Here is a 25,756-nt window from a genome sequence, read left to right on the forward strand (position 1 = left end):
AGTTGAGCCTTCTTATCTCGGAGTTTGTTGAAGGATCTTGAGGTGGTGTGGAATCCCTCCCCGTAGAGGTGGTTAAATTTCGATTTAAAGCTTTCGTGACTGCAAGGATTCATCTTCTTTGGTTCTTTCAGTAAAGTCACCATGTAGAATGAGAATAAAACAACGGAAAGGACCAAGAAGATTAATCCTTGCAGTCACGAAAGCTTTAAATCGAAAAAGCTACCATTTGTGATAGCCCACGGTGCGCTTCTATATAAAACAAAAAGCGACTGACACAGCAGCTTAGCGGGAGACCTTTACCTGGTAAATTATTTAAAACAGCGACTGACACAGCAGCTGAGCGGGAGCCCTTTACCTGGTCAAATATTAAAAAAGTGACTGACACAGCAGCTTAGCGGGAGACCTTGACCTGGTCAAATATTTAAAAAAGTGACTGACACAGCAGCTTAGCGGGAGACCTTTACCTGGTCAATTATTTAAAAAAGTGACTGACACAGCAGCTTAGCGGAAGACCTTTACCTGGTCAAATATTTAAAAAATTGACTGACACAGCAGCTTAGCGCGAGGCCTTTACCTGGTCAAATATTTAAAAAAGTGACTGACACAGCAGCTTAGCTGGAGACCTTTACCTGGTCAAATATTCTAAAAAAGTGACTGACACAGCAGCTTAGCTCGAGACCTTTACCTGGTCAAATATTTAAAAAAGTGACTGACACAGCAGCTTAGCGGGAGACCTTGACTTGGTCAATTATTTAAAGAAGCGACTGACACAGCAGCTTAGCTGGAGACCTTTACCTGGTCAAATATCTAAAAAAGTGGCTGACACAGCAGCTGACCAGGCCTTTACCTGGTCAAATATTTAAAAAAAGTGACTGACACAGCAGCTTACCGGAAGACCTTTACCTGGTCAAATATATAAAAAATTGACACAGCAGCTTAGCGGGAGACCTTGACCTGGTCAAATATTTAAAAAAGTGACTGACACAGCAGCTTAGCTGGAGACCTTTACCTGGTCAATTATTTAAAAAAGTGACTGACACAGCAGCTTAGCAGGAGACCTTTACCTGGTCAATTATTTAAAAAAGTGACTGACACAGCAGCTTAGCTGGAGACCTTTACCTGGTCAATTATTTAAAAAAGTGACTGACACAGCAGCTTAGCAGGAGACCTTTACCTGGTCAATTATTTAAAAAAGTGACTGACAGCAGCTGAGCGGGAGGCCGTTACCTGGTCAATTATTTAAAAAAGTGACTGACACAGCAGCTTAGCGGGAGACCTTTACCTGGTCAAGTATTTAAAAAATTGACTGACACAGCAGCTTAGCTGGAGACCTTTACCTGGTCAAATATTTAAAAAAGTGACTGACACAGCAGCTTAGCGGGAGACCTTGACCTGGTCAAATATTTAAAAAAGTGACTGACACAGCAGCTTAGCTGGAGACCTTTACCTGGTCAATTATTTAAAAACGTGACTGACACAGCAGCTTAGCAGGAGACCTTTACCTGGTCAATTATTTAAAAAAGTGACTGACACAGCAGCTTAGCTGGAGACCTTTACCTGGTCAATTATTTAAAAAAGTGACTGACACAGCAGCTTAGCAGGAGACCTTTACCTGGTCAATTATTTAAAAAAGTGACTGACAGCAGCTGAGCGGGAGGCCGTTACCTGGTCAATTATTTAAAAAAGTGACTGACACAGCAGCTTAGCGGGAGACCTTTACCTGGTCAAATATTTTAAAAAATGACTGACACAGCAGCTTAGCTGGAGACCTTTACCTGGTCAAATATTTAAAAAAGTGACTGACACAGCAGCTTAGCTGGAGACCTTTACCTGGTCAAATATTTAAAAAAGTGACTGACACAGCAGCTTAGCGGGAGGCCTTTACCTGGTTAAATATTTAAAAAAGTGACTGACACAGCAGCTTAGCTGGAGACCTTTACCTGGTCAATTATTTAAAAAAGTGACTGACACAGTAGCAGAGCGGGAGACCTTTACCTGGTCAAATATTTAAAAAAGTGACTGACACAGCAGCAGAGCGGGAGACCTTGACCTGGTCAAATATTAAAAAAGTGACTGACACAGCAGCTGAGCGGGAGGCCTTTACCTGGTCAAATATTTAAAAAAGTGACTGGCACAGCAGCTTAGATGGAGACCTTCACCTGGTCAAATATTTTAAAAAGTGACTGACACAGCAGCTTAGTGGGAGACCTTGACCTGGTCAAATATTTTAAAAAGTGACTGACACAGCAGCTTAGCGGGAGACCTTTACTTGGTCAATAATTTAAAAAAGTGACTGGCACAGCAGCTTAGCGGGAGACCTTTACCTGGTCAAATATTTAAAAAAGTGACTGACACAGCAGCTAAGCGGGAGGCCTTTACCTGGTCAAATATTTTAAAAAGGCACAGACACAGCAGCTTAGCTGGAGACCTTGACCTGGTCAATTATTTAAAAAAGTGACTGACACAGCAGCTTAGCGGGAGACCTTTACCTGGTCAAATATTTAAAAAAGTGACTGACACAGAAACTTAGCGGGAGGCCTTTACCTGGTCAAATATTTAAAAAAGTGACTGACACAGCAGCTTAGCGGGAGACCTTTACCTGGTCAAATATTTAAAAAAGTGACTGACACAGCAGCTTAGCGGGAGGCCTTTACCTGGTCAAATATTTTAAAAAGTGACTGACACAGCAGCTGAGCGGGAGACCTTTACCTGGTCAAATATTTAAAAAAGTGACTGACACAGAAACTTAGCGGGAGGCCTTTACCTGGTCAAATATTTAAAAAAGTGACTGACACAGCAGCTTAGCGGGAGACCTTTACCTGGTCAAATATTTAAAAAAGTGACTGACACAGCAGCTTAGCGGGAGACCTTTACCTGGTCAAATATTTTAAAAAGTGACTGACACAACAGCTGAGTGGGAGACCTTTACCTGGTCAAATATTTAAAAAAGTGATTGACACAGCAGCTGAGCGGGAGGCCTTTACCTGGTCAAATATTTAAAAAAGTGACTGACACAGCAGCTTAGCGGGAGACCTTTACCTGGTCAAATATTTAAAAAAGTGACTGACACAGCAGCTGAGCGGGAGGCCTTTACCTGGTCAATTATTTTAAAAAGTGACTGACAGCAGCTGAGCGGGAGGCCTTTACCTGGTCAAATATTTAAAAAAGTGACTGACACAGCAGCTTAGCGGGAGACCTTTACCTGGTCAATTATTTAAAAAAGTGACTGACAGCAGCTGAGCGGGAGGCCTTTACCTGGTCAATTATTTAAAAAAGTGACTGACACAGCAGCTTAGCGGGAGACCTTTACCTGGTCAAATATTTTAAAAAGTGACTGACACAGCAGCTTAGCTGGACACCTTTACCTGGTCAATAATTTTAAAAAAGTGACTGACACAGCAACTTAGCGGGAGACCTTTACCTGGTCAAATATTTAAAAAAGTGACTGACAACAGCTGAGCAGGAGACCTTTACCTGGTCAAATATTTAAAAAGTGACTGACACAGCAGCTTAGCGGGAGACCATTACCTGGTCAATTATTTAAAAAAGTGACTGAAACGGCAGCTTAGAGGGAGGCCTTTACCTGGTCAATTATTTAAAAAAGTGACTGACACAGCAGCTGAGCGGGAGACCTTTACCTGGTCAAATATTTAAAAAAGTGACTGACACAGCAACTTAGCGGGAGGCCTTTACCTGGTCAAATATTAAAAAAAGTGACAGACACAGCAGCTGAGCGGGAGACCTTTACCTGGTCAAATATTTTAAAAAGTGACTGACACAGCAGCTGAGCGGGATACCTTTACCTGGTCAAATATTTTAAAAAGTGACTGACACAGCAGCTTAGCGGGAGACCTTTACCTGGTCAATAATTTAAAAAAGTGAATGGCACAGCAGCTTAGCAGGAGGCCTTTACCTGGTCAAATATTTAAAAAAGTGACTGACACAGCAGCTAAGCGGGAGGCCTTTACCTGGTCAAATATTTTAAAAAGTGACTGACACAGCAGCTTAGCGGGAGGCCTTTACCTGGTCAAATATTTTAAAAAGTGACTGACACAGCAGCTGAGCGGGAGACCTTTACCTGGTCAAATATTTAAAAAAGTGACTGACACAGAAACTTAGCGGGAGGCCTTTACCTGGTCAAATATTTAAAAAAGTGACTGACACAGCAGCTTAGCGGGAGACCTTTACCTGGTCAAATATTTAAAAAAGTGACTGACACAGCAGCTTAGCGGGAGACCTTTACCTGGTCAAATATTTTAAAAAGTGACTGACACAACAGCTGAGTGGGAGACCTTTACCTGGTCAAATATTTAAAAAAGTGATTGACACAGCAGCTGAGCGGGAGGCCTTTACCTGGTCAAATATTTAAAAAAGTGACTGACACAGCAGCTTAGCGGGAGACCTTTACCTGGTCAAATATTTAAAAAAGTGACTGACACAGCAGCTGAGCGGGAGGCCTTTACCTGGTCAATTATTTTAAAAAGTGACTGACAGCAGCTGAGCGGGAGGCCTTTACCTGGTCAAATATTTAAAAAAGTGACTGACACAGCAGCTTAGCGGGAGACCTTTACCTGGTCAATTATTTAAAAAAGTGACTGACAGCAGCTGAGCGGGAGGCCTTTACCTGGTCAATTATTTAAAAAAGTGACTGACACAGCAGCTTAGCGGGAGACCTTTACCTGGTCAAATATTTTAAAAAGTGACTGACACAGCAGCTTAGCTGGACACCTTTACCTGGTCAATAATTTTAAAAAAGTGACTGACACAGCAACTTAGCGGGAGACCTTTACCTGGTCAAATATTTAAAAAAGTGACTGACAACAGCTGAGCAGGAGACCTTTACCTGGTCAAATATTTAAAAAAGTGACTGACACAGCAGCTTAGCGGGAGACCATTACCTGGTCAATTATTTAAAAAAGTGACTGAAACGGCAGCTTAGAGGGAGGCCTTTACCTGGTCAATTATTTAAAAAAGTGACTGACACAGCAGCTGAGCGGGAGACCTTTACCTGGTCAAATATTTAAAAAAGTGACTGACACAGCAACTTAGCGGGAGGCCTTTACCTGGTCAAATATAAAAAAAAGTGACTGACACAGCAGCTGAGCGGGAGACCTTTACCTGGTCAAATATTTTAAAAAGTGACTGACACAGCAGCTGAGCGGGAGACCTTTACCTGGTCAAATATTTTAAAAAGTGACTGACACAGCAGCTTAGCGGGAGACCTTTACCTGGTCAATAATTTAAAAAAGTGAATGGCACAGCAGCTTAGCAGGAGACCTTTACCTGGTCAAATATTTAAAAAAGTGACTGACACAGCAGCTAAGCGGGAGGCCTTTACCTGGTCAAATATTTTAAAAAGGCACAGACACAGCAGCTTAGCTGGAGACCTTGACCTGGTCAATTATTTAAAAAAGTGACTGACACAGCAGCTTAGCGGGAGACCTTTACCTGGTCAAATATTTAAAAAAGTGACTGACACAGAAACTTAGCGGGAGGCCTTTACCTGGTCAAATATTTAAAAAAGTGACTGGCACAGCAGCTGAGCAGGAGACCTTTACCTGGTCAAATATTTAAAAAAGTGACTGACACAGCAGCTTAGCGGGAGACCTTTACCTGGTCAATTATTTAAAAAGTGACTGACAGCAGCTGAGCGGGAGGCCTTTACCTGGTCAATTATTTAAAAAAGTGACTGACACAGCAGCTTAGCGGGAGACCTTTACCTGGTCAAATATTTTAAAAAGTGACTGACACAGCAGCTTAGCTGGACACCTTTACCTGGTCAATAATTTTAAAAAAGTGACTGACACAGCAACTTAGCGGGAGACCTTTACCTGGTCAAATATTTAAAAAAGTGACTGACAACAGCTGAGCAGGAGACCTTTACCTGGTCAAATATTTAAAAAAGTGACTGACAGCAGCTGAGCGGGAGACCTTTACCTGGTCAAATATTTAAAAAAGTGACTGACACAACAGCTGAGCGGGAGATCTTTACCTGGTCAAATATTAAAAAAGTGACTGACACAGCAGCTGAGCGGGAGACCTTTACCTGGTCAAATATTTAAATAAGTGACTGATCACAGCAGCTTAGCGGGAGACCTTTACCTGGTCAAATATTTAAAACAGTGACCGACACAGCAGCTAAGCGGGAGGCCTTTACCTGGTCAAATATTTAAATAAGCGACTGATAGTAGCTTAGCGGGAGACCTTTACCTGGTCAAATATTTAAAACAGTGACCGACACAGCAGCTAAGCGGGAGGCCTTTACCTGGTCAAATATTTAAATAAGCGACTGATAGTAGCTTAGCTGGACACCTTTACCTGGTCAAATATTTAAAACAGTGACCGACACAGCAGCTAAGCGGGAGGCCTTGACCTGGTCAAATAATAAAGAAAAAAAACCACAGTTCAGTTCATTTCGAGTTTATCCAAGTGACTCTCTCCTGCTCACGAGCGGGACCCGGCGCGTGCGTGTGAAGAGCGGTGGCGCAGCGGTTAGCGCCGCCAACCCGCGGCAGACACCCGTGGGAGTTCGATTCCCGCTTGCGGTGACGATTAACATTATCGATTATCACCTGTGTTGACGATCATCTGACCCGGTCGCCTGGGCCGCCTCCTCCTCCCTCCTCCCCCCACCCCCCCACCCCCCCCCCTAGGCCGACTCGGCTTCGAATTAGTACTTGATAGCGGTGTGTAGTAGTAGTAGCGAACATCGCCACTGGGGGAGACAAAGGCGGCCGGGCGTGGTGCTGGCCACCCACCCCCTCGTGTGCCACAGTGCCGGTAGCCTTCATAGGTGCTGCTGTTGCTACTCGCAAACAGCACTTGCCCTAACAGCCTGTTCAGGCTACACGGAGGACCTTTGTCTGTGTCTGTGTGGTGGCTAAAGCACAGCAGGTTGGCACAGTAGGGGGCACAGGTGGTGCATCAGCCAGTCATCTCAGTCAGTCGACCCGTGGCACCTGGGTCTGCCCCGTGACCTCCTGCCAGCGGGCGTTCCACACTTCACGTGGCCTCAGGGTGCACATAGCCTGGCACAAGCGTCGTGGTGACGTCACCGCCACTTAGTGGCGAATGGCGGTTGTTGTTGTGTGTGTGTCTGTGTGTGTCTGTGTTTGTGTGTCTGTGTCTGTGTGTGTCTCTGTGTGTCTCTGTGTGTGTTTCTCTGTGTCTGTGTGTGTGTGTCTCTGTGTGTGTGTGTCTGTGTGTGTCTGTGTGTGTCTGTGTGTCTGTGTGTGTGTCTCTGTGTCTCCGTGTTCGTTCACGCGTTCCTTATCCGCGACCGGGTCGAGCCGTCTCCGCGAATGTAATAACAATCATAACAACGATAACAACAACAATAAATAAACACAAACAACTTTACAGCGTGTCTGACAAGAGGGGGTCCCAGGGCAGGGGGGCGGAGCCAGGATTTCAGCCCGGGGGTGACATTCAACAAATGTTAATTTCAAGAATGATTCGGAGAGTCAGGCTGTTGATACTAGACGCCATCGGTTGACGGACACACGCTCTGACAATGCAGTTGGCACCGAGTCCGCGAGACCGAGTGTCGTACACCCACACGCAGAATGTCACCAGCCCCTGTCACCCCCCCTGGCTCCGCCCCTGTCCCAGGGTAGGGGTTGTTCACGCACGCGGGGGATCGCCATACCCATCCGTGCGGATTTCCCGCGGGTTGACAATTGACCGTATTCTCTGGATTATGACGGGAGCCTCCCCCTCTCTCCCCTGCCACCCGCCCCGGAACGTCGAACAATACGCGCTACGTGTGTGTGTGCGTGCACGCGCGGGGAGCGGTGGTGCAGCGGTTAGCGCTACGCTGCGCTACGAACCCGGCGACCCGAGTTCGATTCCCGCTCACGGCCGACACCGCCAGTGACGGTTATCTGAGCCGGTACCTGGGCCTCCCCTAGGTCGACTCGGCCTTAAATGGGTACCTGGTGTAGCGGTGTGTAGTGAACATCGCTAGCACTGGGGAGACAAAGGCGGCCGGGCGTGGTGCTGGGCACCCACCCCCTCGTGTGCCACAGTGCCGGTAGCCTTCACAGGTGCTGCTCGCTAACAGCACTTGCCCCTACAGTCTGTTAGAGGCTACACGGGGGACCTTTGTCTGTGTCTATAGGTGCTGCTCGCTACTCACAACCACTTGCCCCTACAGCCTGCTAGAGGCTACACGGGGGACCTTTGTCTGTGTGTCTATAGTTGCTGCTCGCTACTCACAGCACTTGCCCCTACAGCCTGTTAGAGGCTACACGGGGGACCTTTGTCTGTGTGTCTATAGATGCTGCTCGCTACTCACAGCACTTGCCCCTACAGCCCTGCTAGAGGCTACACGGGGGACCTTTGTCTGTGTCTATAGGTGCTGCTCGCTACTCACAGCACTTGCCCCTACAGCCTGTTAGAGGCTACACGGGGGACCTTTGTCTGTGTCTATAGTTGCTGCTCGCTACTCACAGCACTTGCCCCTACAGCCCTGCTAGAGGCTACACGGGGTTCAGTGCAGCACTAGTCAACTCGATTGGCCACGTGCTTGTTCACGTGACAAGCCCCAGTAACCGATTGGCCGTATCGAATGATGATGATGATGGTGGTGGTGGGTTTTGACGACACAACGCAGTTTTACATTTTCCCATGCTCCGACCCAACACAAAAAATAACCACCACCACCAACACCACCACCGGCCCTCCCTCTCTCCGTTACGGAAAAACATTTGTCCCGAAAGCCATCGGCTACCGCCAACTATAATAATAATAGGGGTTTTCCCCATTTTTTTCTTGCAACAAAACTGAAACCGTTTTTTTTTACAAGGATTCACGTCACTGCATTAACAACAATAACCTGCAGTCAAAAATGCAAGACAAAAACAACATACCGTGATATTATGATACGATGCGCTGCCCTTGAGAAACTGGTCGAGCACCAATTGGGTCGAGGCTCAAAAGAAAGCCGTCACCAATCAGTTTTCAAGGACAATGCATCATCATCATCATATTATCAGAGTATGTTTTTTTTAATATTCTTAGCCCTTTCGCTAAAGTCACCACGTTGAAGGGAAACAATAAAATAAATATATATAAAACAATAAAAAAAATTCTCACGACGTTTCGACACAACCTGATGACGACCCTTTGTGTTACGGTCGAAACGTCGTGATAATTTTTTTTTATTGTTTTATATATATACTTTTTATTATCTTATTGTTTCCCTTCAACGTGGGTGACTTTACCGAAAGAGCCAAGAATATGAAATTACTTCAGTCACGATGGCTTTAAATCAAAATTTAGCATGTTTTTTTTGTTTGCATTTTGACTGCAGGCATTGGTGGTTCATGCAGTGAACATGAATCCTCGTAAAAAAAAACAAAACACACAACGGTTTCAGTTTAGCTGCCGGAAAAAAATGGTGGGGGAAAAACCCCCTATTATCATCATCATCATCGTTATCATCATTATCATCACTACTACACTTTTGGTACCGCCAAAGGAAGTCTAACGATACCACCCGCCAACTAATCTCGATTTGCAGCTTCTGCGACGGCAGGGGATCCGCACGCTCGTTTCCTCGCGGTAAGATCGCCGCGTGGGGAGGAAGTACGAGACAAATCACGGCAGGGCCACTCGGCAGGCGACCAACGCCTTCCCCACCCGACGGTGGACAGTTGCGCGTGCCCGCCAAATCATTTTATTTGACACCGTGCGCGACTTTACCGCAAAGAACCACAGCGGGCGTGCGACCCTCCTACGGCACCGTCTCCGTGAATTTGCACTCCCTACGTCCTTTGCCCGTCTGGCTGTTGTTGTTGTTGCTGCTGCTGTTGCTGCTGCTGTTGCTGCTGCTGTTGTTGTTGTTGTTGTTGTCGGATCTCGCCGTTGTAAAGGGCCGCTTGCCGAGATTGGGCGGCAGTGATGGGGCTGGGGGGGGGGGGGGGGCAGATTGCCAGCTCATCGATTTCCTCCTGAAATGTGTAATCTGGAGAATACGGTGAAGGGTCGTGCCCCGCATCTCTCCTCCTCCTCCTCCTCCTCACTCACTTACTCACTCACTCCCGGGGGAGGGGGCAGAAGCGATGGGGTGAAAAGTATCACAACCACCAAACATCATAACCATCGCAACCCATCGCAACCCCTACCATCATCACAACCCCTACCATCATCACAACCATCACAACCGTTACCATCACAACCCCTACCATCATCACAACCATCACAACCCTTACCATCACAACCCCAAACATCACAACCATCATAACACCTACCATCATCACAACCCCTACCATCATCACAACCATCACAACCCTTGCCATCACAACCCCTAAAATCATCACAACCCTAAGCATCACAACCCCTACCATCATCACAACCCCTACCATCATCACAACCCCTACAATCATCACAACCCCTACAATCATCACAACCCTAAGCATCACAATCCCTACCATCATCACAACCATCACAACCCCTACCATCATCACAACCATCACAACCCTTACCATCACAATCCCTACAATCATCACAACCCCTACCATCATCACAACCCCTACCATCATCACAACCCTTACCATCACAACCCCTACAATCATCACAACCCCTACCATCATCACAACCCTTACCATCACAACCCCTACAATCATCACAACCCCTACCATCATCACAACCCCCCAACGCAGCAGACAGTAGTAGACAGTAGTAGAACAGGGTGGAGGAGGAGGGCGGAGGAGGGGGGAGGAGGAGGGGGGAGCAGGAGGGAGGGTGAGGAGGGGGGGGTGAGGAGGAGGGGGGTGAGGAGGAGGGGGGGGAGGAGGAGGGGGGAGGAGGAGGGGGGGTGAGGAGGAGGGGGGGTGAGGAGGGGGGGTGAGGAGGAGGGGGGGTTAGGAGGGGGGGTGAGGAGGGGGGTGAGGAGGAGGGGGGGTGAGGAGGAGGGGGGGTGAGGAGGAGGGGGGGTGAGGAGGAGGGGGGGGTGAGGAGGAGGGGGGGTGAGGAGGGGGTGAGGAGGAGGGGGGGGGGAGGAGGGAGGGGGTGAGGAGGAGGGGGGGGTGAGGAGGAGGGGGGGGGTGAGGAGGAGGAGGGAGGGGGTGCACCACCACCACCACCATCATCGTCAACAACAGGGCAAGCGCAATCCACCCCCACCCACCCCTCTGGCTCCCCCCCCCCGGCTCCCTCCCCCCACCTCCCCTCCCCCCCCGGCTCACCCCCCGGCTCCCTCCCCATGGCTCCCTCCCCCCACCCCCCCCCTCCCGTCCGCGAGGGGGGGTAATAAAATACTGGACACGTGTGTCAAAGCGCTTTACCGCCCTTCAGATTCCTCCTGCGACATAAATAAAAGATTCTGATTCTGAATACGAACCCCACTGCAAAGATATTCTTTCAAGAAATGTTCAATTCCAGAAATTAATAACACAAAAATTCCAGAAATTGCAATTCCAGAAATTGCTAACAAAAAAAATAGAAATTGCAATAAACAAAATTCAAGAAATAGCAATCCCAGAAATTGCTAACAAATAGATATTTTAAGAAATTTCAATTCCAGAAATTGCTAACGAAAAAATAAAAAAATAGCAATTCCACAAACTGCAACAAAACAAGTTTGAGAAATTGTAATTCCAGAAATTGCAAAAAAAAACATCTAAGGCATTGCAATTCCAGAAATTGTAAAAAAAGAAATTTAAGAAATTGCAATTCCAGAAATTGCTAACAAAATTTTTTTCTAGAAATTGCAATTCCAGAAATTGATTTTTTTTAAATAAGAACTTTCAATTCCATAAATCGCGAACAAAAAATAGCAGAAATTTCAATTCCAAGAACTGTAGAAATTGATAACAAAAAAATTACGAAATTGCAATTCCAGAAATTGTAAAAAAAAAAAGAAATTCAAGAAATTTCTATTCTGAACATCGCTAACAAAAAAAAATTAAGAGATTGCAATTCCAGAAATTGTAAAAAAAAAATTAGAAATTGCAATACCAGAAATTTCCTAAAAAATTACGAAATAGCAATAAAAAATGTAGAAAAGCAATCCCAGAAATTGCAAACAGACAAACATTTTAAGAAATTTCAATTCCAGAAATTGCTAAAAAAAAAAGTTTGAGAACTTGCAATTCCAAAAATAAAAAAAAAATAATATCTAAGGCATTGCAATTCCAGAAAGTGCTAAAAAATAAAATAATAAATTTCAATAACAGAAATTGCTAACCAATTTTTTTTTTTTACAAATTGCAATTCCAGAATTTTTTTCTTTTTTTTACTAAAAACAACACCCCAAAGCAAAGGAAACAACAAAATTTTGTTTTATCTTCACCATCACCATCACCGTCGTCGTCATCATCATCATCGCAAATTTCCCGCGGGCAGGTCGCGAAGCGAGCGCCGTGGACACCTGCCCCCCCGGGCGGGGGTTGTGATGAAGGCCCGCGGCGGTGGCGGCGGTGGTGGTGGGGTGAGCGGGGTCCTCGCAGCCGGCGGGGTCCTCGTGAGAGACTTGAGGCGTCCTCACAGGTGCCTGTAGCGAGTCTTCTTCGTCTTGGCCAGCTTCGGCTGCGGCCGGTACTGGTTGTTGTCTTGATGCTCCAGCTCCTTGCGGAAGTACTCGATCGTCTTGTCGAGTCCCTCTTCCAGCGGCACCTGTGACGGGCACAGAGGTTGGCGCTGCCGCTGCCCGCAATTTTAAATACCCCGCTCAATCTCGCTCGATCGATCGCTTGATCGATCGATCGCTCGCTCCGTCATTGGCTCCATCGCTCGCGTGATTGATCAGTCGCTTGATCGATCGCCTGACCGCACACTCGCTTGATCAATCGCTCGCTCAGTCACTCGCTGGGTCGATCGATCGCTGGATCGATCGAACGCTGGATCGATCGAACGCTGGATCGATCGCTGGATCAATCGCTCCGTCATTGGCTCCATCGCTCGCGTGATTGATCACTCGCTTGATCGATCGCCTGACCGCACACTCGCTTGATCAATCGCTCGCTCCGTCACTCGCTGGGTCGATCGATCGCTGGATCGATCGCTCCGTCATTGGCTCCATCGCTCGCGTTATTGACCAGTCGCTTGATCGATCGCCTGACCGCACACTCGCTTGATCAATCGCTCGCTCCGTCACTCGCTGGGTCGATCGCTCACGTGATCACTCGCGCCGTTGCTCACTCGCGCGCTTGATCAATCCCTCCCGTTATCGCTTGATCGCTCACTCGCGCGCTTGATCAATCCCTCCCGTTATCGCTTGATCGCTCACTCGCGCGCTTGATCAATCCCTCCCGTTATCGCTTGATCGCTCACTCGCTCGATTGACCGGTCACTCACCCGGTCGCTCCATCGCTCGCCGTAACGATTGATTGACTGCCGACCCTGCAGTTATATTTATTTTACTCAAGCTAAACTATTTTTTATTTTCACGTTTATTTTTACACACCAGGCGTAAGGCCACGCACCGGGCTGCCGTGCGAGCACGTCGTGTTCAGAAGCGAAACCCTGGCCCCATCGCCGATGACAGCAGCTCAATCAAACGGCGGCTGAATCATCACCGTCACCTGAATCATCACCGTGACCGTCATCGTCACCGTCATCATCATCGTCACCGTCACCGTCATCATCGTCGTCGTCGTCGTCCGTGTAGGAAGTTTATAATAGCAGCAGCCAGATGACTCTCAAGTGCGTGGCTGACGTGGATTCTAAGCCATGGAGGCGGGAAAACGCAACCACGGGGAGAGAGATAGCGAGAGAGACACACGAAGACTTCCAAATATACAGCAGCAGGCATAGTGAACCGTTAGTGCGGAGCACGTGTCCCGTTAGAACGTGGAATGTGTGTCGTTCTAACGTGGAATGTGTGCTGTTATAACATGCAATGTGCCGTTCTAACGTGGAATGTGTGTGCTGTTATAACGTGGAATGAGCTGTTATAACGTGGAATGTGCTGTTATAACGTGGAATGTGCTGTTATAACGTGGAATGTGCTGTTAGAACGTGGAATGTGTGTGCTGTTATAACGTGGAATGTGTGTGCTGTTATAACATGCAATGTGCCGTTCTAACGTGGAATGCGTGTGTGCTGTTATAACGTGGAATGTGCTGTTATAACGTGGAATGTGCTGTTATAACGTGGAATGTGTGTGCTGTTATAACGTGGAATGTGCTGTTATAACGTGGAATGTGCTGTTATAACGTGGGATGTGCTGTTATAACGTGGAATGTGTGTGCAGTTATAACGTGGAATGTGTGCTGTTATAACGTGGAATGTGTGTGCTATTATAACGTGGAATGTGTGTGCTGTTCTAACGTGGAATGTGTGTGCTATTATAACGTGGAATGCGCTGTTATAACGTGGAATGTGCTGTTATAACGTGGAATGTGTGTGCTGTTATAACGTGGAATGTGTGTGCTGTTCTAACGTGGAATGTGTGTGCTGTTATAACGTGAAATGTGTGTGCTGTTATAACGTGGAATGCGCTGTTATAACGTGGAATGTGCTGTTATAACGTGGGAATGTGTGTGCTGTTATAACGTGGAATGTGTGTGCTGTTATAACGTGGAATGTGTGTGCTGTTATAACGTGGAATGTGTGTGCTGTTATAACGTGGAATGTTGTGTGCTGTTATAACGTGGAATGTGTGTGCTGTTATAACGTGGAATGTGTGTGCTGTTATAACGTGAAATGTGTGTGCTGTTATAACGTGGAATGCGCTGTTATAACGTGGAATGTGTGTGCTGTTATAACGTGGAATGTGTGTGCTGTTATAACGTGGAATGTGTGTGCTGTTATAACGTGGAATGTGTGTGCTGTTATAACGTGGAATGGTGTGCTGTTATAACGTGGAATGTGTGTGCTGTTATAACGTGAATGCGCTGTTATAACGTGGAATGCGTGTGCTGTTATAACGTGGAATGTGTGTGCTGTTATAACGTGGAATGTGCTGTTATAACGTGGAATGTGCTGTTATAACATGGAATGCGTGTGCTGTTATAACGTGGAATGTGTGCCGTTATAACGTGGAATGTGTGTGCTGTTATAACGTGGAATGTGTGTGCTGTTATAACGTGAAATGTGTGTGCTGTTATAACGTGGAATGTGTGTGCTGTTATAACGTGAAATGTGTGTGCTATTATAACGTGGAATGTGTGTGCTGTTATAACGTGGAATGTGTGTGCTGTTATAACGTGGAATGTGTGTGCTGTTATAACGTGAAATGTGTGTGCTGTTATAACGTGGAATGTGTGTGCTGTTATAACGTGGAATGTGTGTGCTGTTATAACGTGGAATGTGTGTGCTGTTATAACGTGGAACACGTGTGCTGTTATAACGTGGAACACGTGTGTGCTGTTATAACGTGGAACACGTGTGTGCTGTTTATAACGTGGAACACGTGTGCCGTTCTAACGTGCAGCGCGAGTGCCGTTAGAACACCGTGGCACCATGACAGACTCACAAATCAAAGGAAAGGGAAGACAATTTACGAAGTAAACTGGTTGCCAGGCAACCCCGTGTTGCCTGGCAACCCCGTGTTGCCAGGCAACCCCGTGTTGCCAGGCAACCCCGTGTTGCCAGGCAACCCCGTGTTGCCAGGCAACCCCGTGTTGCCAGGCAACCCCGTGTTGCCAGGCAACCGTACCGCGGGCTCCCATCCCAGCAGCTTGCGAGCTTTTTGGATGTCCGGATTGCGTCTCTGAGGGTCGTCCTGGGCCTCGGGAAGGTTCACGATGGGGCTGGAACTCCCTGCGATGACAATCATCATCGTCGTCATCATCGTCATCATCATCATCATTGTCATCATCGTCATCATCATGATCATCATCATGATCATCATCGTCATTGGCAAAATCATCAGCATCACCACTGTCGTGATTATCAGCAACACCAGCGTTATCACCATGATCATCAGCATTATTAGCATCATCATTATTATCAATCATCATCACCATTATCAATCATCAGCATTACCATCATCATCATCATCACCATTATAATCATCAGCAGCAGCATTATCATCATTATCAGCATCACCATTCATTATCATCATCAGCATCATCACTGCCGTGATTATCAGGGTTATCACCATGATCATCAGCATTATTAGCATCATCATTATTATCAATCATCATCACCATTATCAATCATCAGCATTATCATCATCATCACCATTATAAATATCAGCAGCAGCATTATCATCATTATCAGCATCACCATTATCATCATCATTATCATCATCACTGTCGTGATTATCAGCGTTATCACCATGATCATCAGCATTATTAGCATCATCATTATTTTCAATCATCATCACCATTATCAATCATCAGCATTATCATCATCACCATTATAATCATCAGCAGCAGCATTATCATTATTATCAGCATCACCATTATCATCATCATCATTATCATCATCAGCATAATCATGAGTATCATTGTCACGATCATCGTCGCGAGTATCATCGTCACGAGTATCATCATCATCGTCGTCGTCGTGGTGACGAGGAGTAGGAGGAGGAGCACTAACCCACAAGGCTCTTGATGATGCGGGCAAACTCCATGATGGAATGCTCCTCAGGGTTGCCCTGTGCACGGCAGGCGGACACTGAGCATCAGCAGGGCAGCGCACTGGCTCACGGTGTGAGAGTGTGCCAGGGTGGGTGGGGGGGTGGGTGATGGGTGAGAGTGGGTGGGTGAGTGTGGGTGAGTGAGAGTGTGTGGGTGTGTGGGTGAGAGTGGGTGGGTGGGTGAGTGAGTGAGTGTGGGTGAGTGAGATGTGGGTGAGTGAGTGAGTGAGAGTGGGTGAGTGAGAGTGGGTGAGTGAGTGAGAGTGGGTGGGTGAGTGAGAGTGGGTGAGTGAGTGAGTGAGAGTGGGTGTGTGAGTGTGTGGGTGAGAGTGGGTGGGTGGGTGAGTGAGTGAGTGAGAGTGGGTGAGTGAGAGTGGGTGGGTGAGTGAGGGTGGGTGTGTGGGTGAGTGATTGAGGGTGAGTGTGTGGGTGAGTGAGAGTGGGTGGGTGAGTAAGTGAGTGTGGATGAGTGGGTGAGTGTGGATGAGTGTGTGAGTGAGTGAGAGTGGGTGAGTGAGTGAGAGTGGGTGTGTGGGTGAGTGATTGAGGGTGTGTGGGTGAGTGAGTGAGTGAGAGTGTGTGGGTGAGAGTGGGTGAGAGTGGGTGAGAGTGTGTGGGTGAGAGTGGGTGGGTGAGTGAGAGTGGGTGGGTGAGTGAGAGTGGGTGGGTGAGTGAGTGAGAGTGGGTGAGTGATTGAGAGTGGGTGAGTGAGTGAGAGGGGTGGGTGAGTGAGTGAGTGAGAGTGGGTGGGTGAGTGAGTGAGTGAGAGTGGGTGGGTGAGTGATTGAGAGTGGGTGGGTGAGTGAGAGTGGGTGGGTGAGTGAGTGAGAGTGGGTGGGTGAGTGAGTGAGAGTGGGTGGGTGAGTGATTGAGAGTGGGTGGGTGAGAGTGGGTGAGTGAGTGAGAGGGGTGGGTGAGTGAGTGAGGGAGGGGTGTGGGTGAGTGAGTGAGGGTGTGTGGGTGAGTGAGTGAGAGTGGTGAGTGAGTGAGTGTGTGTGGGTGAGAGTGGGTGAGAGTGTGTGGGTGAGAGTGGGTGGGTGAGTGAGAGTGGGTGGGTGAGTGAGAGTGAGGGAGTGAGTGAGTGAGAGTGGGTGAGTGATTAAGAGTGGGTGAGTGAGTGAGTGAGAGTGGGTGGGTGAGTGAGTGAGTGAGAGGGGTGGGAGTGAGTGAGTGAGAGTGGGTGGGTGAGTGATTGAGAGTGGGTGGGTGAGTGAGAGTGGGTGGGTGGAGTGAGTGAGTGAGAGTGGGTGGGTGAGTGAGTGAGTGAGAGTGGGTGGGTGAGTGACTTGAGAGTGGGTGGGTGAGTGAGAGTGGGTGAGTGAGTGAGTGAGAGTGGGTGGGTGAGTGAGTGAGGGTGTGTGGGGAGTGAGTGAGGGTGTGTGGTGAGGAGTGAGAGTGGGTGAGTGTGAGTGAGATGGGTGGGTGAGTGAGAGTGGGTGGGTGTGGATGAGTGTGTGGGTGAGAGTGGGTGAGTGTGTGAGTGATTGAGGGTGAGTGTGATGAGTGTGTGGGCGAGTGAGAGTGGGGAGTGTGGATGAGTGTGTGGGTGAGAGTGGGTGAGTGAGTGAGTGAGAATGGGTGAGTGAGAGTGGGCGAGTATGTGGGTAAGAGTTTGTGAGTAAGTGAGAGTGGGTGAGTGAGAGTGGGTGTGTGCGGGTGCGTGGGTGTGGGTGGGTGTGTGGGTGAGTGTGTGGGTGAGAGTGGATGAGTGTGTGGGGTGAGAGTGGGTGAGTGAGTGAGAGTGGGTGAGTGAGTGAGTCTTGAGTGAGATTGGGTGAGTGAGCTGAGAGTGGGTGATTGAGAGAGTGAGAGTGAGTGAGTGAGAGTGAGTGGGTGAGTGAGTGAGAGTGGGTGAGTGAGTGAGTGAGAGTGGGTGGGTGAGTGAGTGAGAGTGGGTGAGTGAGTGAGAGAGATGGGAGGGTGAGAGTGAGTGAGAGTGGGTGAGTGAGTGAGTGTGGGTGAGTGAGTGAGTGAGAGTGGGTAAGTGAGTGAGTGAGAGTGGGTAGTGAGAGTGGCGAGTATGTGGGTAAGAGTGGGTCAGTGAGTGAGGGTGTGTGGGTGGGTAAGAGTGTGTGAGTGAGTGAGAGTGGTGGGTGAGAGTGGGTGAGTGAGAGTGGGTGGGTGTGTGGGTGAAGTGAGTGAGTGGGGGAGTGAGTGTGCATGAGAGTGAGTGTGCATGAGAGTGAGTGGGTGAGTGGGAGGGTGGGAGAGTGGGTGGGTGGGTGGGTGATGGGTCGGATGGAGTGGGTGGGTAAGTGGGTGGGTGGGTGGGTGAGTGGGTGGGTGGGTGGGTGAGTGGGTGAGTGGGTGAGTGGGTGGGTGGGTGGGTGAGTGGGTGAGTGGGTGAGTGGGGGGTGAGTGGGGGGTGGTGGAGTGGTGAATGAGAGTGGGTGGGTGGATGAGTGAGGTGGGGGAGTGAGTGTGCGTGAGAGTGAGGGGTGAGTGGTGGGTGACTGGGGAGTGGGAGGGTGATGCTGAGGAGTGAGTGTCGTGGAGTGAGTGGGTGAGTGGGTGGGTGAGTGGGTGTGGTGGTGAGTGAGTGGGTGGGGTGGGTGAGTGGGTGGGTGGGTGAGTGAGTGGGTGAGTGGGTGAGTGGGTGAGTGAGTGAGTGGGTGGGTGAGTGGTGGTGGGTGAGTGAGTGGGTGGGTGAGTGAGTGAGTGAGAGGGTGAGTGGGTGAGTGAGTGAGTGAGTGGGTGGGTGGGTGAGTGGGTGAGTGAGTGAGTGGGTGAGTGGGTGAGTGGGTGGGTGGGTGAGTGGGTGGGTGAGTGGGGGTGGAGTGAGTGAGTGTGCATGAGAGTGAGTGGGTGAGTGGGTGAGTGAGTGGGTGAGAGTGCGTGACTGGGTGGGTGTGTGGTGGTGAGTGAGATGTGCATGAGAGTGGGTGGTGAGTGGGTGAGTAAGTGAGTGTGCGTGACAGTGAGTGGGTGAGTGGGTGAGGTGAGTGGGTGAGTGGGTGAGTGGGTGAGTGAGTGAGTGTGCGTGTGAGAGTGAGTGGGTGAGTGGGTGACTGGGTGGGATGAGTGCGAGTCTTGAGAATGGTGAGTGAAGTGCGGTCCCGTACCAGGTTCCCGGGGCTGCTCACGTTGCTGATCATCAGTGACACCAGGCCGTTCACCAGGTCACTGCCGAGACCAAAGACCCCCGAGTAGCCTTAACAGACTGTAGGGGCAAGTGCCGTGAGCGAGTAGCAGCACCTACGAAGGCTACCGGCACTGTGGCAGACGAGGGGTGGGTGGGTGGCCAGCACCGCGCCCGCCGGGCCGCCTTTGTCTCCCCCAGTGCTGATACTTCGGGACCTGGAGTGTTTGCGGTGCGGTGTGGTGTGTGTTTTGGGGGAGCGGTGGCGCAGCGGTTAGCGCTACGCTGACGCTACGAACCCGGCGACCCGGGTTCGATTCCCGCTGACGGCCAACACCACCAGTGACGATTGTCCGAACCGGTCCTGGGCCTCCCCCTAGGTCGACTCGGCCTCAAACTAGTACCTGGTGGAGCGGTGTGTAGTAACATCGCCACTGGGGAGACAAAGGCGGCCGGGCGTGGTGCTTGGCCACCCACCCCCCTCGTGTGCCACGGTGCCGGTAGCCTTCAAAGGTGCCGCTCACTGCTCACAGCACTTGCCCCCAACAGTCTGTTAGAGGCTACACGGGGGACCTTTGTCTTTGTGTGTGTGACGGTCGGAAAACTGAACTCACCTGACGTACTGGAATGACCTTGTTTGACCCCCAGTGCCGTACACCTAGGAGACAACACCAAACACCAACAACAACAAACAACGAGGTGATGATAATGGCGGTGGTGATGGTGGTGACGGAGGTAATGATAATAGCGGTGGTGATACCGGTGGTGGTGATAATGGTGGTGGTGACGGAGGTGATGATAATAGTGGTGGTGGTGGTGGTTACGGTGGTGGTGATAATGGTGGTGGTGTCGGCGGTGGTGGTGGTGATGATAATAGTGGTGGTGATGATAATAGTGGTGGTGATGATAATAGTGGTGGTGATGATAATAGTGGTGGTGATGATAAGTGGTGGTGGTGATGGTGGTGGTGATGGTGGTGGTGATGGTGACGATGATGATTATAACGGTGGTGGTGGTGGTGGTGTTGGTGTTAGCGATGGTGGTGACTGTGATGATGATAACGGTGGTGGTAGTGGTGGTGATCGCGATGGCGGCGGCGGCGGTGGTGGTGACGGTGATGATGATAACGGTGGTGGTGGTGACGGTGATGATGATAACGGTGGTGGTGGTGACGGTGATGATGATAACGGTGGTGGTGGTGACGGAGAGCTCCCACCGTGAGTGGCTCGGTCTGCAGCGCCTGCAGGATGAAGTTGCTGACGACACGTCCGTCGTTCATGTGCATGCGTGGCCCAAACGTGTTGAAGATCCGCGCAACACGCACCTCCACGCCCTCCTGCGGACACGCAGACACGCGTGGACACACACACGGACACACACACACACACGGCCGCATGGACACACACACACACAAACACATGGACACACACGGACACACACGCGCGCACACACGGACACACACACACGGACACACACACACGTGCACACGGACACACACAGAGACGGACACGCACGCACGGACACACACACACGGACACACACACGTGACACACGGACACACAGATACACACACGTGACACACGGACACACAGATACACACACGTGACACACGGCTCGTGGAGCCATGGTGCTGGTGGTGGCGACGGCTGAAGTGCTGACGAAGATGATGGTGGTGACGGAGGTGATGTTGGCGGTGGTGACGGAGGTGATGATAGTGGTGTTGGCGGTGTGACGGAGGTGATGATAGTGTTGGTGGTGGTGGTGACGGAGGTGATGATAGCGGTGTTGGTGGTGACGGAGGTGATGATAGTGGTGTTGGTGGTGGTGACGAAGGTGATGATAGTGGTGGTGGTGGTGGTGACGAAGGTGATGATAGTGGTGGCGGTGGTGACGGAGGTGGTGACGGAGGTGATGACAGTGGTGTTGGTGACGGAGGTGATGATAGTGTTGGTGGTGGTGGTGACGGAGGTGATGATAGTGTTGGTGGTGGTGGTGACGGAGGTGATGATAGCGGTGTTGGTGGTGACGGAGGTGATGATAGTGGTGTTGGTGGTGGTGACGAAGGTGATGATAGTGGTGGTGGTGGTGGTGACGAAGGTGATGATAGTGGTGGCGGTGGTGACGGAGGTGGTGACGGAGGTGATGACAGTGGTGTTGGTGACGGAGGTGATGATAGTGTTGGTGGTGGTGGTGACGGAGGTGATGATAGTGGTGGCGGGGTGACGGAGGTGATGATAGTGGTGTTGGTGGTGGTGACGGAGGTGATGATAGTGGTGGTGGCAGTGGTGACGGAGGTGATGATAGTGGTGTTGGCGGTGGTGACGGAGGTGATGATAGTGGTGTTGGCGGTGGTGACGGAGGTGATGATAGTGTTGGTGGTGGTGGTGACGGAGGTGATGATAGTGGTGTTGGTGGTGACGGAGGTGATGATAGTGGTGTTGGTGGTGACGGAGGTGATGATAGTGGTGTTGGTGGTGGTGACGAAGGTGATGATAGTGGTGGTGGTGGTGACGAAGGTGATGATAGTGGTGGAGGTGGTGACGGAGGTGATGATAGTGGTGTTGGTGGTGGTGACGGAGGTGATGATAGTGGTGGTTGGTGACGGAGGTGATGATAGTGGTGGTGGCAGTGGTGACGGAGGTGATGATAGTGGTGGTGGTGGTGACGGAGGTGATGATAGTGGTGTTGGCGGTGGTGACGGAGGTGATGATAGTGGTGTTGGTGACGGAGGTGATGATAGTGGTGGCGGTGTGACGGAGGTGATGATAGTGGTGGTGGCGGTGGTGACGGAGGTGATGATAGTGGTGTTGGTGAGGTGTTGATGATAGTGGTGGCGGTGGTGACGGAGGTGATGATAGTGGTGTTGGTGACGGAGGTGATGATAGTGGTGGTGGCGGTGGTGACGGAGGTGATGATGTTGGTGTTGGGGTGGTGACGGAGGTGATGATAGTGGTGTTGGTGTGGTGAGGAGGTGATGATAGTGGTGGTGGTGGTGGGACGGAGGTGATGATAGTGGTGTTGGGTGGTGGTGACGGAGGATGATGACTAGTGGTGTTGGTGTGTGTTGGTGTTGGTGACGAAGGTGATGATAGTGGTGGTGGTGGTGGTGACGGAGGTGATGATAGTGGTGTTGGTGTTGGTGACGGAGGTGATGATAGTGACGGTGGTGGTGGTGACGGTGGACGCGATGACGATGCTGCTGCTGTTGGCGGTAACGACGGTGACGACCGCGACAGTGACGACGATGACAACGGTGAAGACGATGACAACCACGCCGGTGATGACGATGACGACAACCACGCCGGTGATGACGACGATGACAACCACGCCGGTGATGACAACCACGCCGGTGATGACGACGACGACAACCACGCCGGTGATGACGACGATGACAACCGCGCCGGTGATGCCGACGATGACAACCACACCGGTGATGACGACGACGACAACCACGCCGGTGATGACGACGATGACAACCACGCCGGTGATGACGACGATGACAACCACGCCGGTGATGACGACGATGACAACCACGCCGGTGATGACGACGATGACAACCGCGCCGGTGATGACGACGACGACAACCACGCCGGTGACGACGACGATGACAACCACGCCGGTGATGACGACGACGACAACCACGCCGGTGATGACGACGACGACAACCGCGCCGGTGACGACGACGATGACAACCACGCCGGTGATGACGATGACAACCACGCCGGTGATGACGACGATGACAACCACGCCGGTGATGACGATGACGACAACCACGCCGGTGATGACGACGATGACAACCACGCCGGTGATGACGATGACGACAACCACGCCGGTGATGACGACGATGACAACCACGCCGATGATGACGACGATGACAACCACGCCGGTGACGACCGCGACGACAACCACGCCGGTGATGACGACGATGACAACCACGCCGGTGATGACGACGATGACAACCACGCCGATGATGACGACGATGACAACCACGCCGGTGACGACCGCGACGACAACCACGCCGGTGATGACGACGATGACAACCACGCCGGTGATGACGACGATGACAACCACGCCGGTGATGACGTCAATGACAACCACGCCGGTGATGACGACGATGACAACCACGCCGGTGATGACGACGATGACAACCACGCCGGTGATGACGACGATGACAACCACGCCGGTGATGACTACGATGACAACCACGCCGGTGATGACGACGATGACAACCACGCCGGTGATGACGACGATGACAACCACGCCGGTGATGACGACGATGACAACCACGCCGGTGATGACGACGATGACAACCACGCCGGTGACGACGACGATGACAACCACGCCGGTGATGACGACGATGACAACCACGCCGGTGATGACGACGATGACAACCACGCCGGTGACGACCGCGACGACAACCACGCCGGTGATGACGACGATGACAACCACGCCGATGATGACGACGATGACAACCACGCCGGTGACGACCGCGACGACAACCACGCCGGTGATGACGACGATGACAACCACGCCGGTGATGACGACGATGACAACCACGCCGGTGATGACGATGACAACCACGCCGGTGATGACGACGATGACAACCACGCCGGTGATGACGACGATGACAACCACGCCGATGATGACGACGATGACAACCACGCCGGTGATGACGACGATGACAACCACGCCGGTGATGACGACGATGACAACCACGCCGGTGACGACCGCGACGACAACCACGCCGGTGATGACGACGATGACAACCACGCCGGTGATGACGACGATGACAACCACGCCGATGATGACGATGACGACAACCACGCCGGTGATGACGACGATGACAACCACGCCGGTGATGACGACGATGACAACCACGCCGGTGACGACGACGATGACAACCACGCCGGTGACGACGACGACGACAACCACGCCGGTGATGACGACGATGACAACCACGCCGGTGATGACGACGATGACAACCACGCCGGTGATGACGACGATGACAACCACGCCGGTGATGACGACGATGACAACCACGCCGGTGATGACGACGATGACAACCACGCCGGTGACGACGACGACGACAACCACGCCGGTGACGACGACGATGACAACCACGCCGGTGATGACGACGACGACAACCACGCCGGTGACGACCGCGACGCCGGTGACACCCCCACCGACGACCACGGCCGTCGCCGCCATGACCGTGAGGTCACCGACGGAGCAGGCACCTGCTTCTGGTAGGCGTAGCACATGGTCTCCGCCACACGCTTGCCCTCGTCATAGCAGGCCCGAGGCCCGATGGGGTTCACGTGGCCCCAGTAAGACTCCCCCTGCGGGTGCTCCTCCGGGTCTGTCGCAGCAGCAGCAGCAGCAGCAGATATATGTGGGTGAGCGTGTGGGCGAGCGTGTGGGCGAGCGTGTGGGCAAGCGTGTGTGTGTGTGTGGGCGAGCGTGTGTGTGAGCGTGTGGGCGAGCGTGCATGTGTGTGGGCGAGCGTGTGTGTGTGGGCGAGCGTGTGTGTGGGTGAGCGTGTGTGTGTGTGTGTGGGCGAGCGTGTGTGTGTGTGTGTGGGCGAGCGTGTGTGTGTGTGTGTGGGCGAGCGTGTGTGTGTGTGTGTGGGCGAGCGTGTGTGTGGGCGAGCGTGTGTGTGGGTGAGCGTGTGTGTGTGTGTGGGCGAGCGTGTGTGTGTGGGCGAGGGTGCGTGTGCGTGTGTGCGTGTGCGTGTGAGGGTGCGTGTGTGTGTAGGCGAGCGTGTGCTTGTGTGCGAGGGAGCGTGTGTGTGTGTGGGCGAGTGTGCGTGTGCGTGTGTGGGCGTTTGTGTACGTGTGCGTGTGTGGGCGAGGGTGCGTGTGCATGTGTGCGTGTGTGCGTGTGCGTGTGTGCGTGTGCGTGTGAGGGTGCGTGTGTGTGCGAGGGAGCGTGTGTGTGCGAGGGTGCGTGTGTGTGTGTGTGGGCGAGCGTGTGTGTGTGTGGGAGAGCGTGTACGTGTGTGGGCGAGCGTGTGTGTGCGTGTGTGTGTGTGTGAGTGCGAGCGTGTGTGTGTGTGTGTGCGTGTGTGTGTGCGTGTGTGTGTGCGTGTGTGTGTGTGAGTGCGAGCGTGTGTGTGTGCGTGTGTGAGTGCGAGGGTGTGTGTGTGC

General features: G+C 51.1%; 1 protein-coding gene and 1 long non-coding RNA gene across 5 annotated transcripts in view; both read right to left on the minus strand.

The window, feature by feature from the left end:
• Nucleotides 1-282: 282 nt before the first annotated feature.
• On the minus strand, nucleotides 283-7,973 carry LOC142906747 (uncharacterized). The gene is made up of 2 exons (XR_012930477.1): nucleotides 4,838-7,973; nucleotides 283-4,565 (listed from the first exon to the last, which is right to left on the minus strand). It is a non-coding gene; the product is annotated as an uncharacterized LOC142906747 (long non-coding RNA).
• A 3,301-nt stretch (nucleotides 7,974-11,274) lies between these two features.
• LOC116958054 (UDP-glucuronic acid decarboxylase 1) overlaps nucleotides 11,275-25,756 on the minus strand; it is a 35,751-nt gene continuing 21,269 nt past the window's right edge. For all 4 annotated transcript variants that reach the window (XM_032980545.2, XM_032980548.2, XM_032980546.2 and 1 more), the window contains exons 9-15: nucleotides 24,848-24,969; nucleotides 20,827-20,946; nucleotides 20,225-20,268; nucleotides 19,594-19,654; nucleotides 16,492-16,549; nucleotides 15,605-15,708; nucleotides 11,275-12,618 (exon numbers count right to left, since the gene is read on the minus strand). In XM_032980545.2, the coding sequence (XP_032836436.2) occupies nucleotides 12,487-12,618; nucleotides 15,605-15,708; nucleotides 16,492-16,549; nucleotides 19,594-19,654; nucleotides 20,225-20,268; nucleotides 20,827-20,946; nucleotides 24,848-24,969 (641 nt within the window). In that variant the 3' untranslated portion in view covers nucleotides 11,275-12,486. The remainder of the gene's footprint in view (nucleotides 12,619-15,604; nucleotides 15,709-16,491; nucleotides 16,550-19,593; nucleotides 19,655-20,224; nucleotides 20,269-20,826; nucleotides 20,947-24,847; nucleotides 24,970-25,756) is intronic.

This window comes from Petromyzon marinus, chromosome 70 (assembly GCF_048934315.1).
Source record: "Petromyzon marinus isolate PM22_M1 ecotype Great Lakes invasive population chromosome 70, UKy_Petmar_22M1.pri1.0, whole genome shotgun sequence".
In the NCBI taxonomy this organism is placed as follows: Eukaryota; Metazoa; Chordata; class Hyperoartia; order Petromyzontiformes; family Petromyzontidae; genus Petromyzon; species Petromyzon marinus.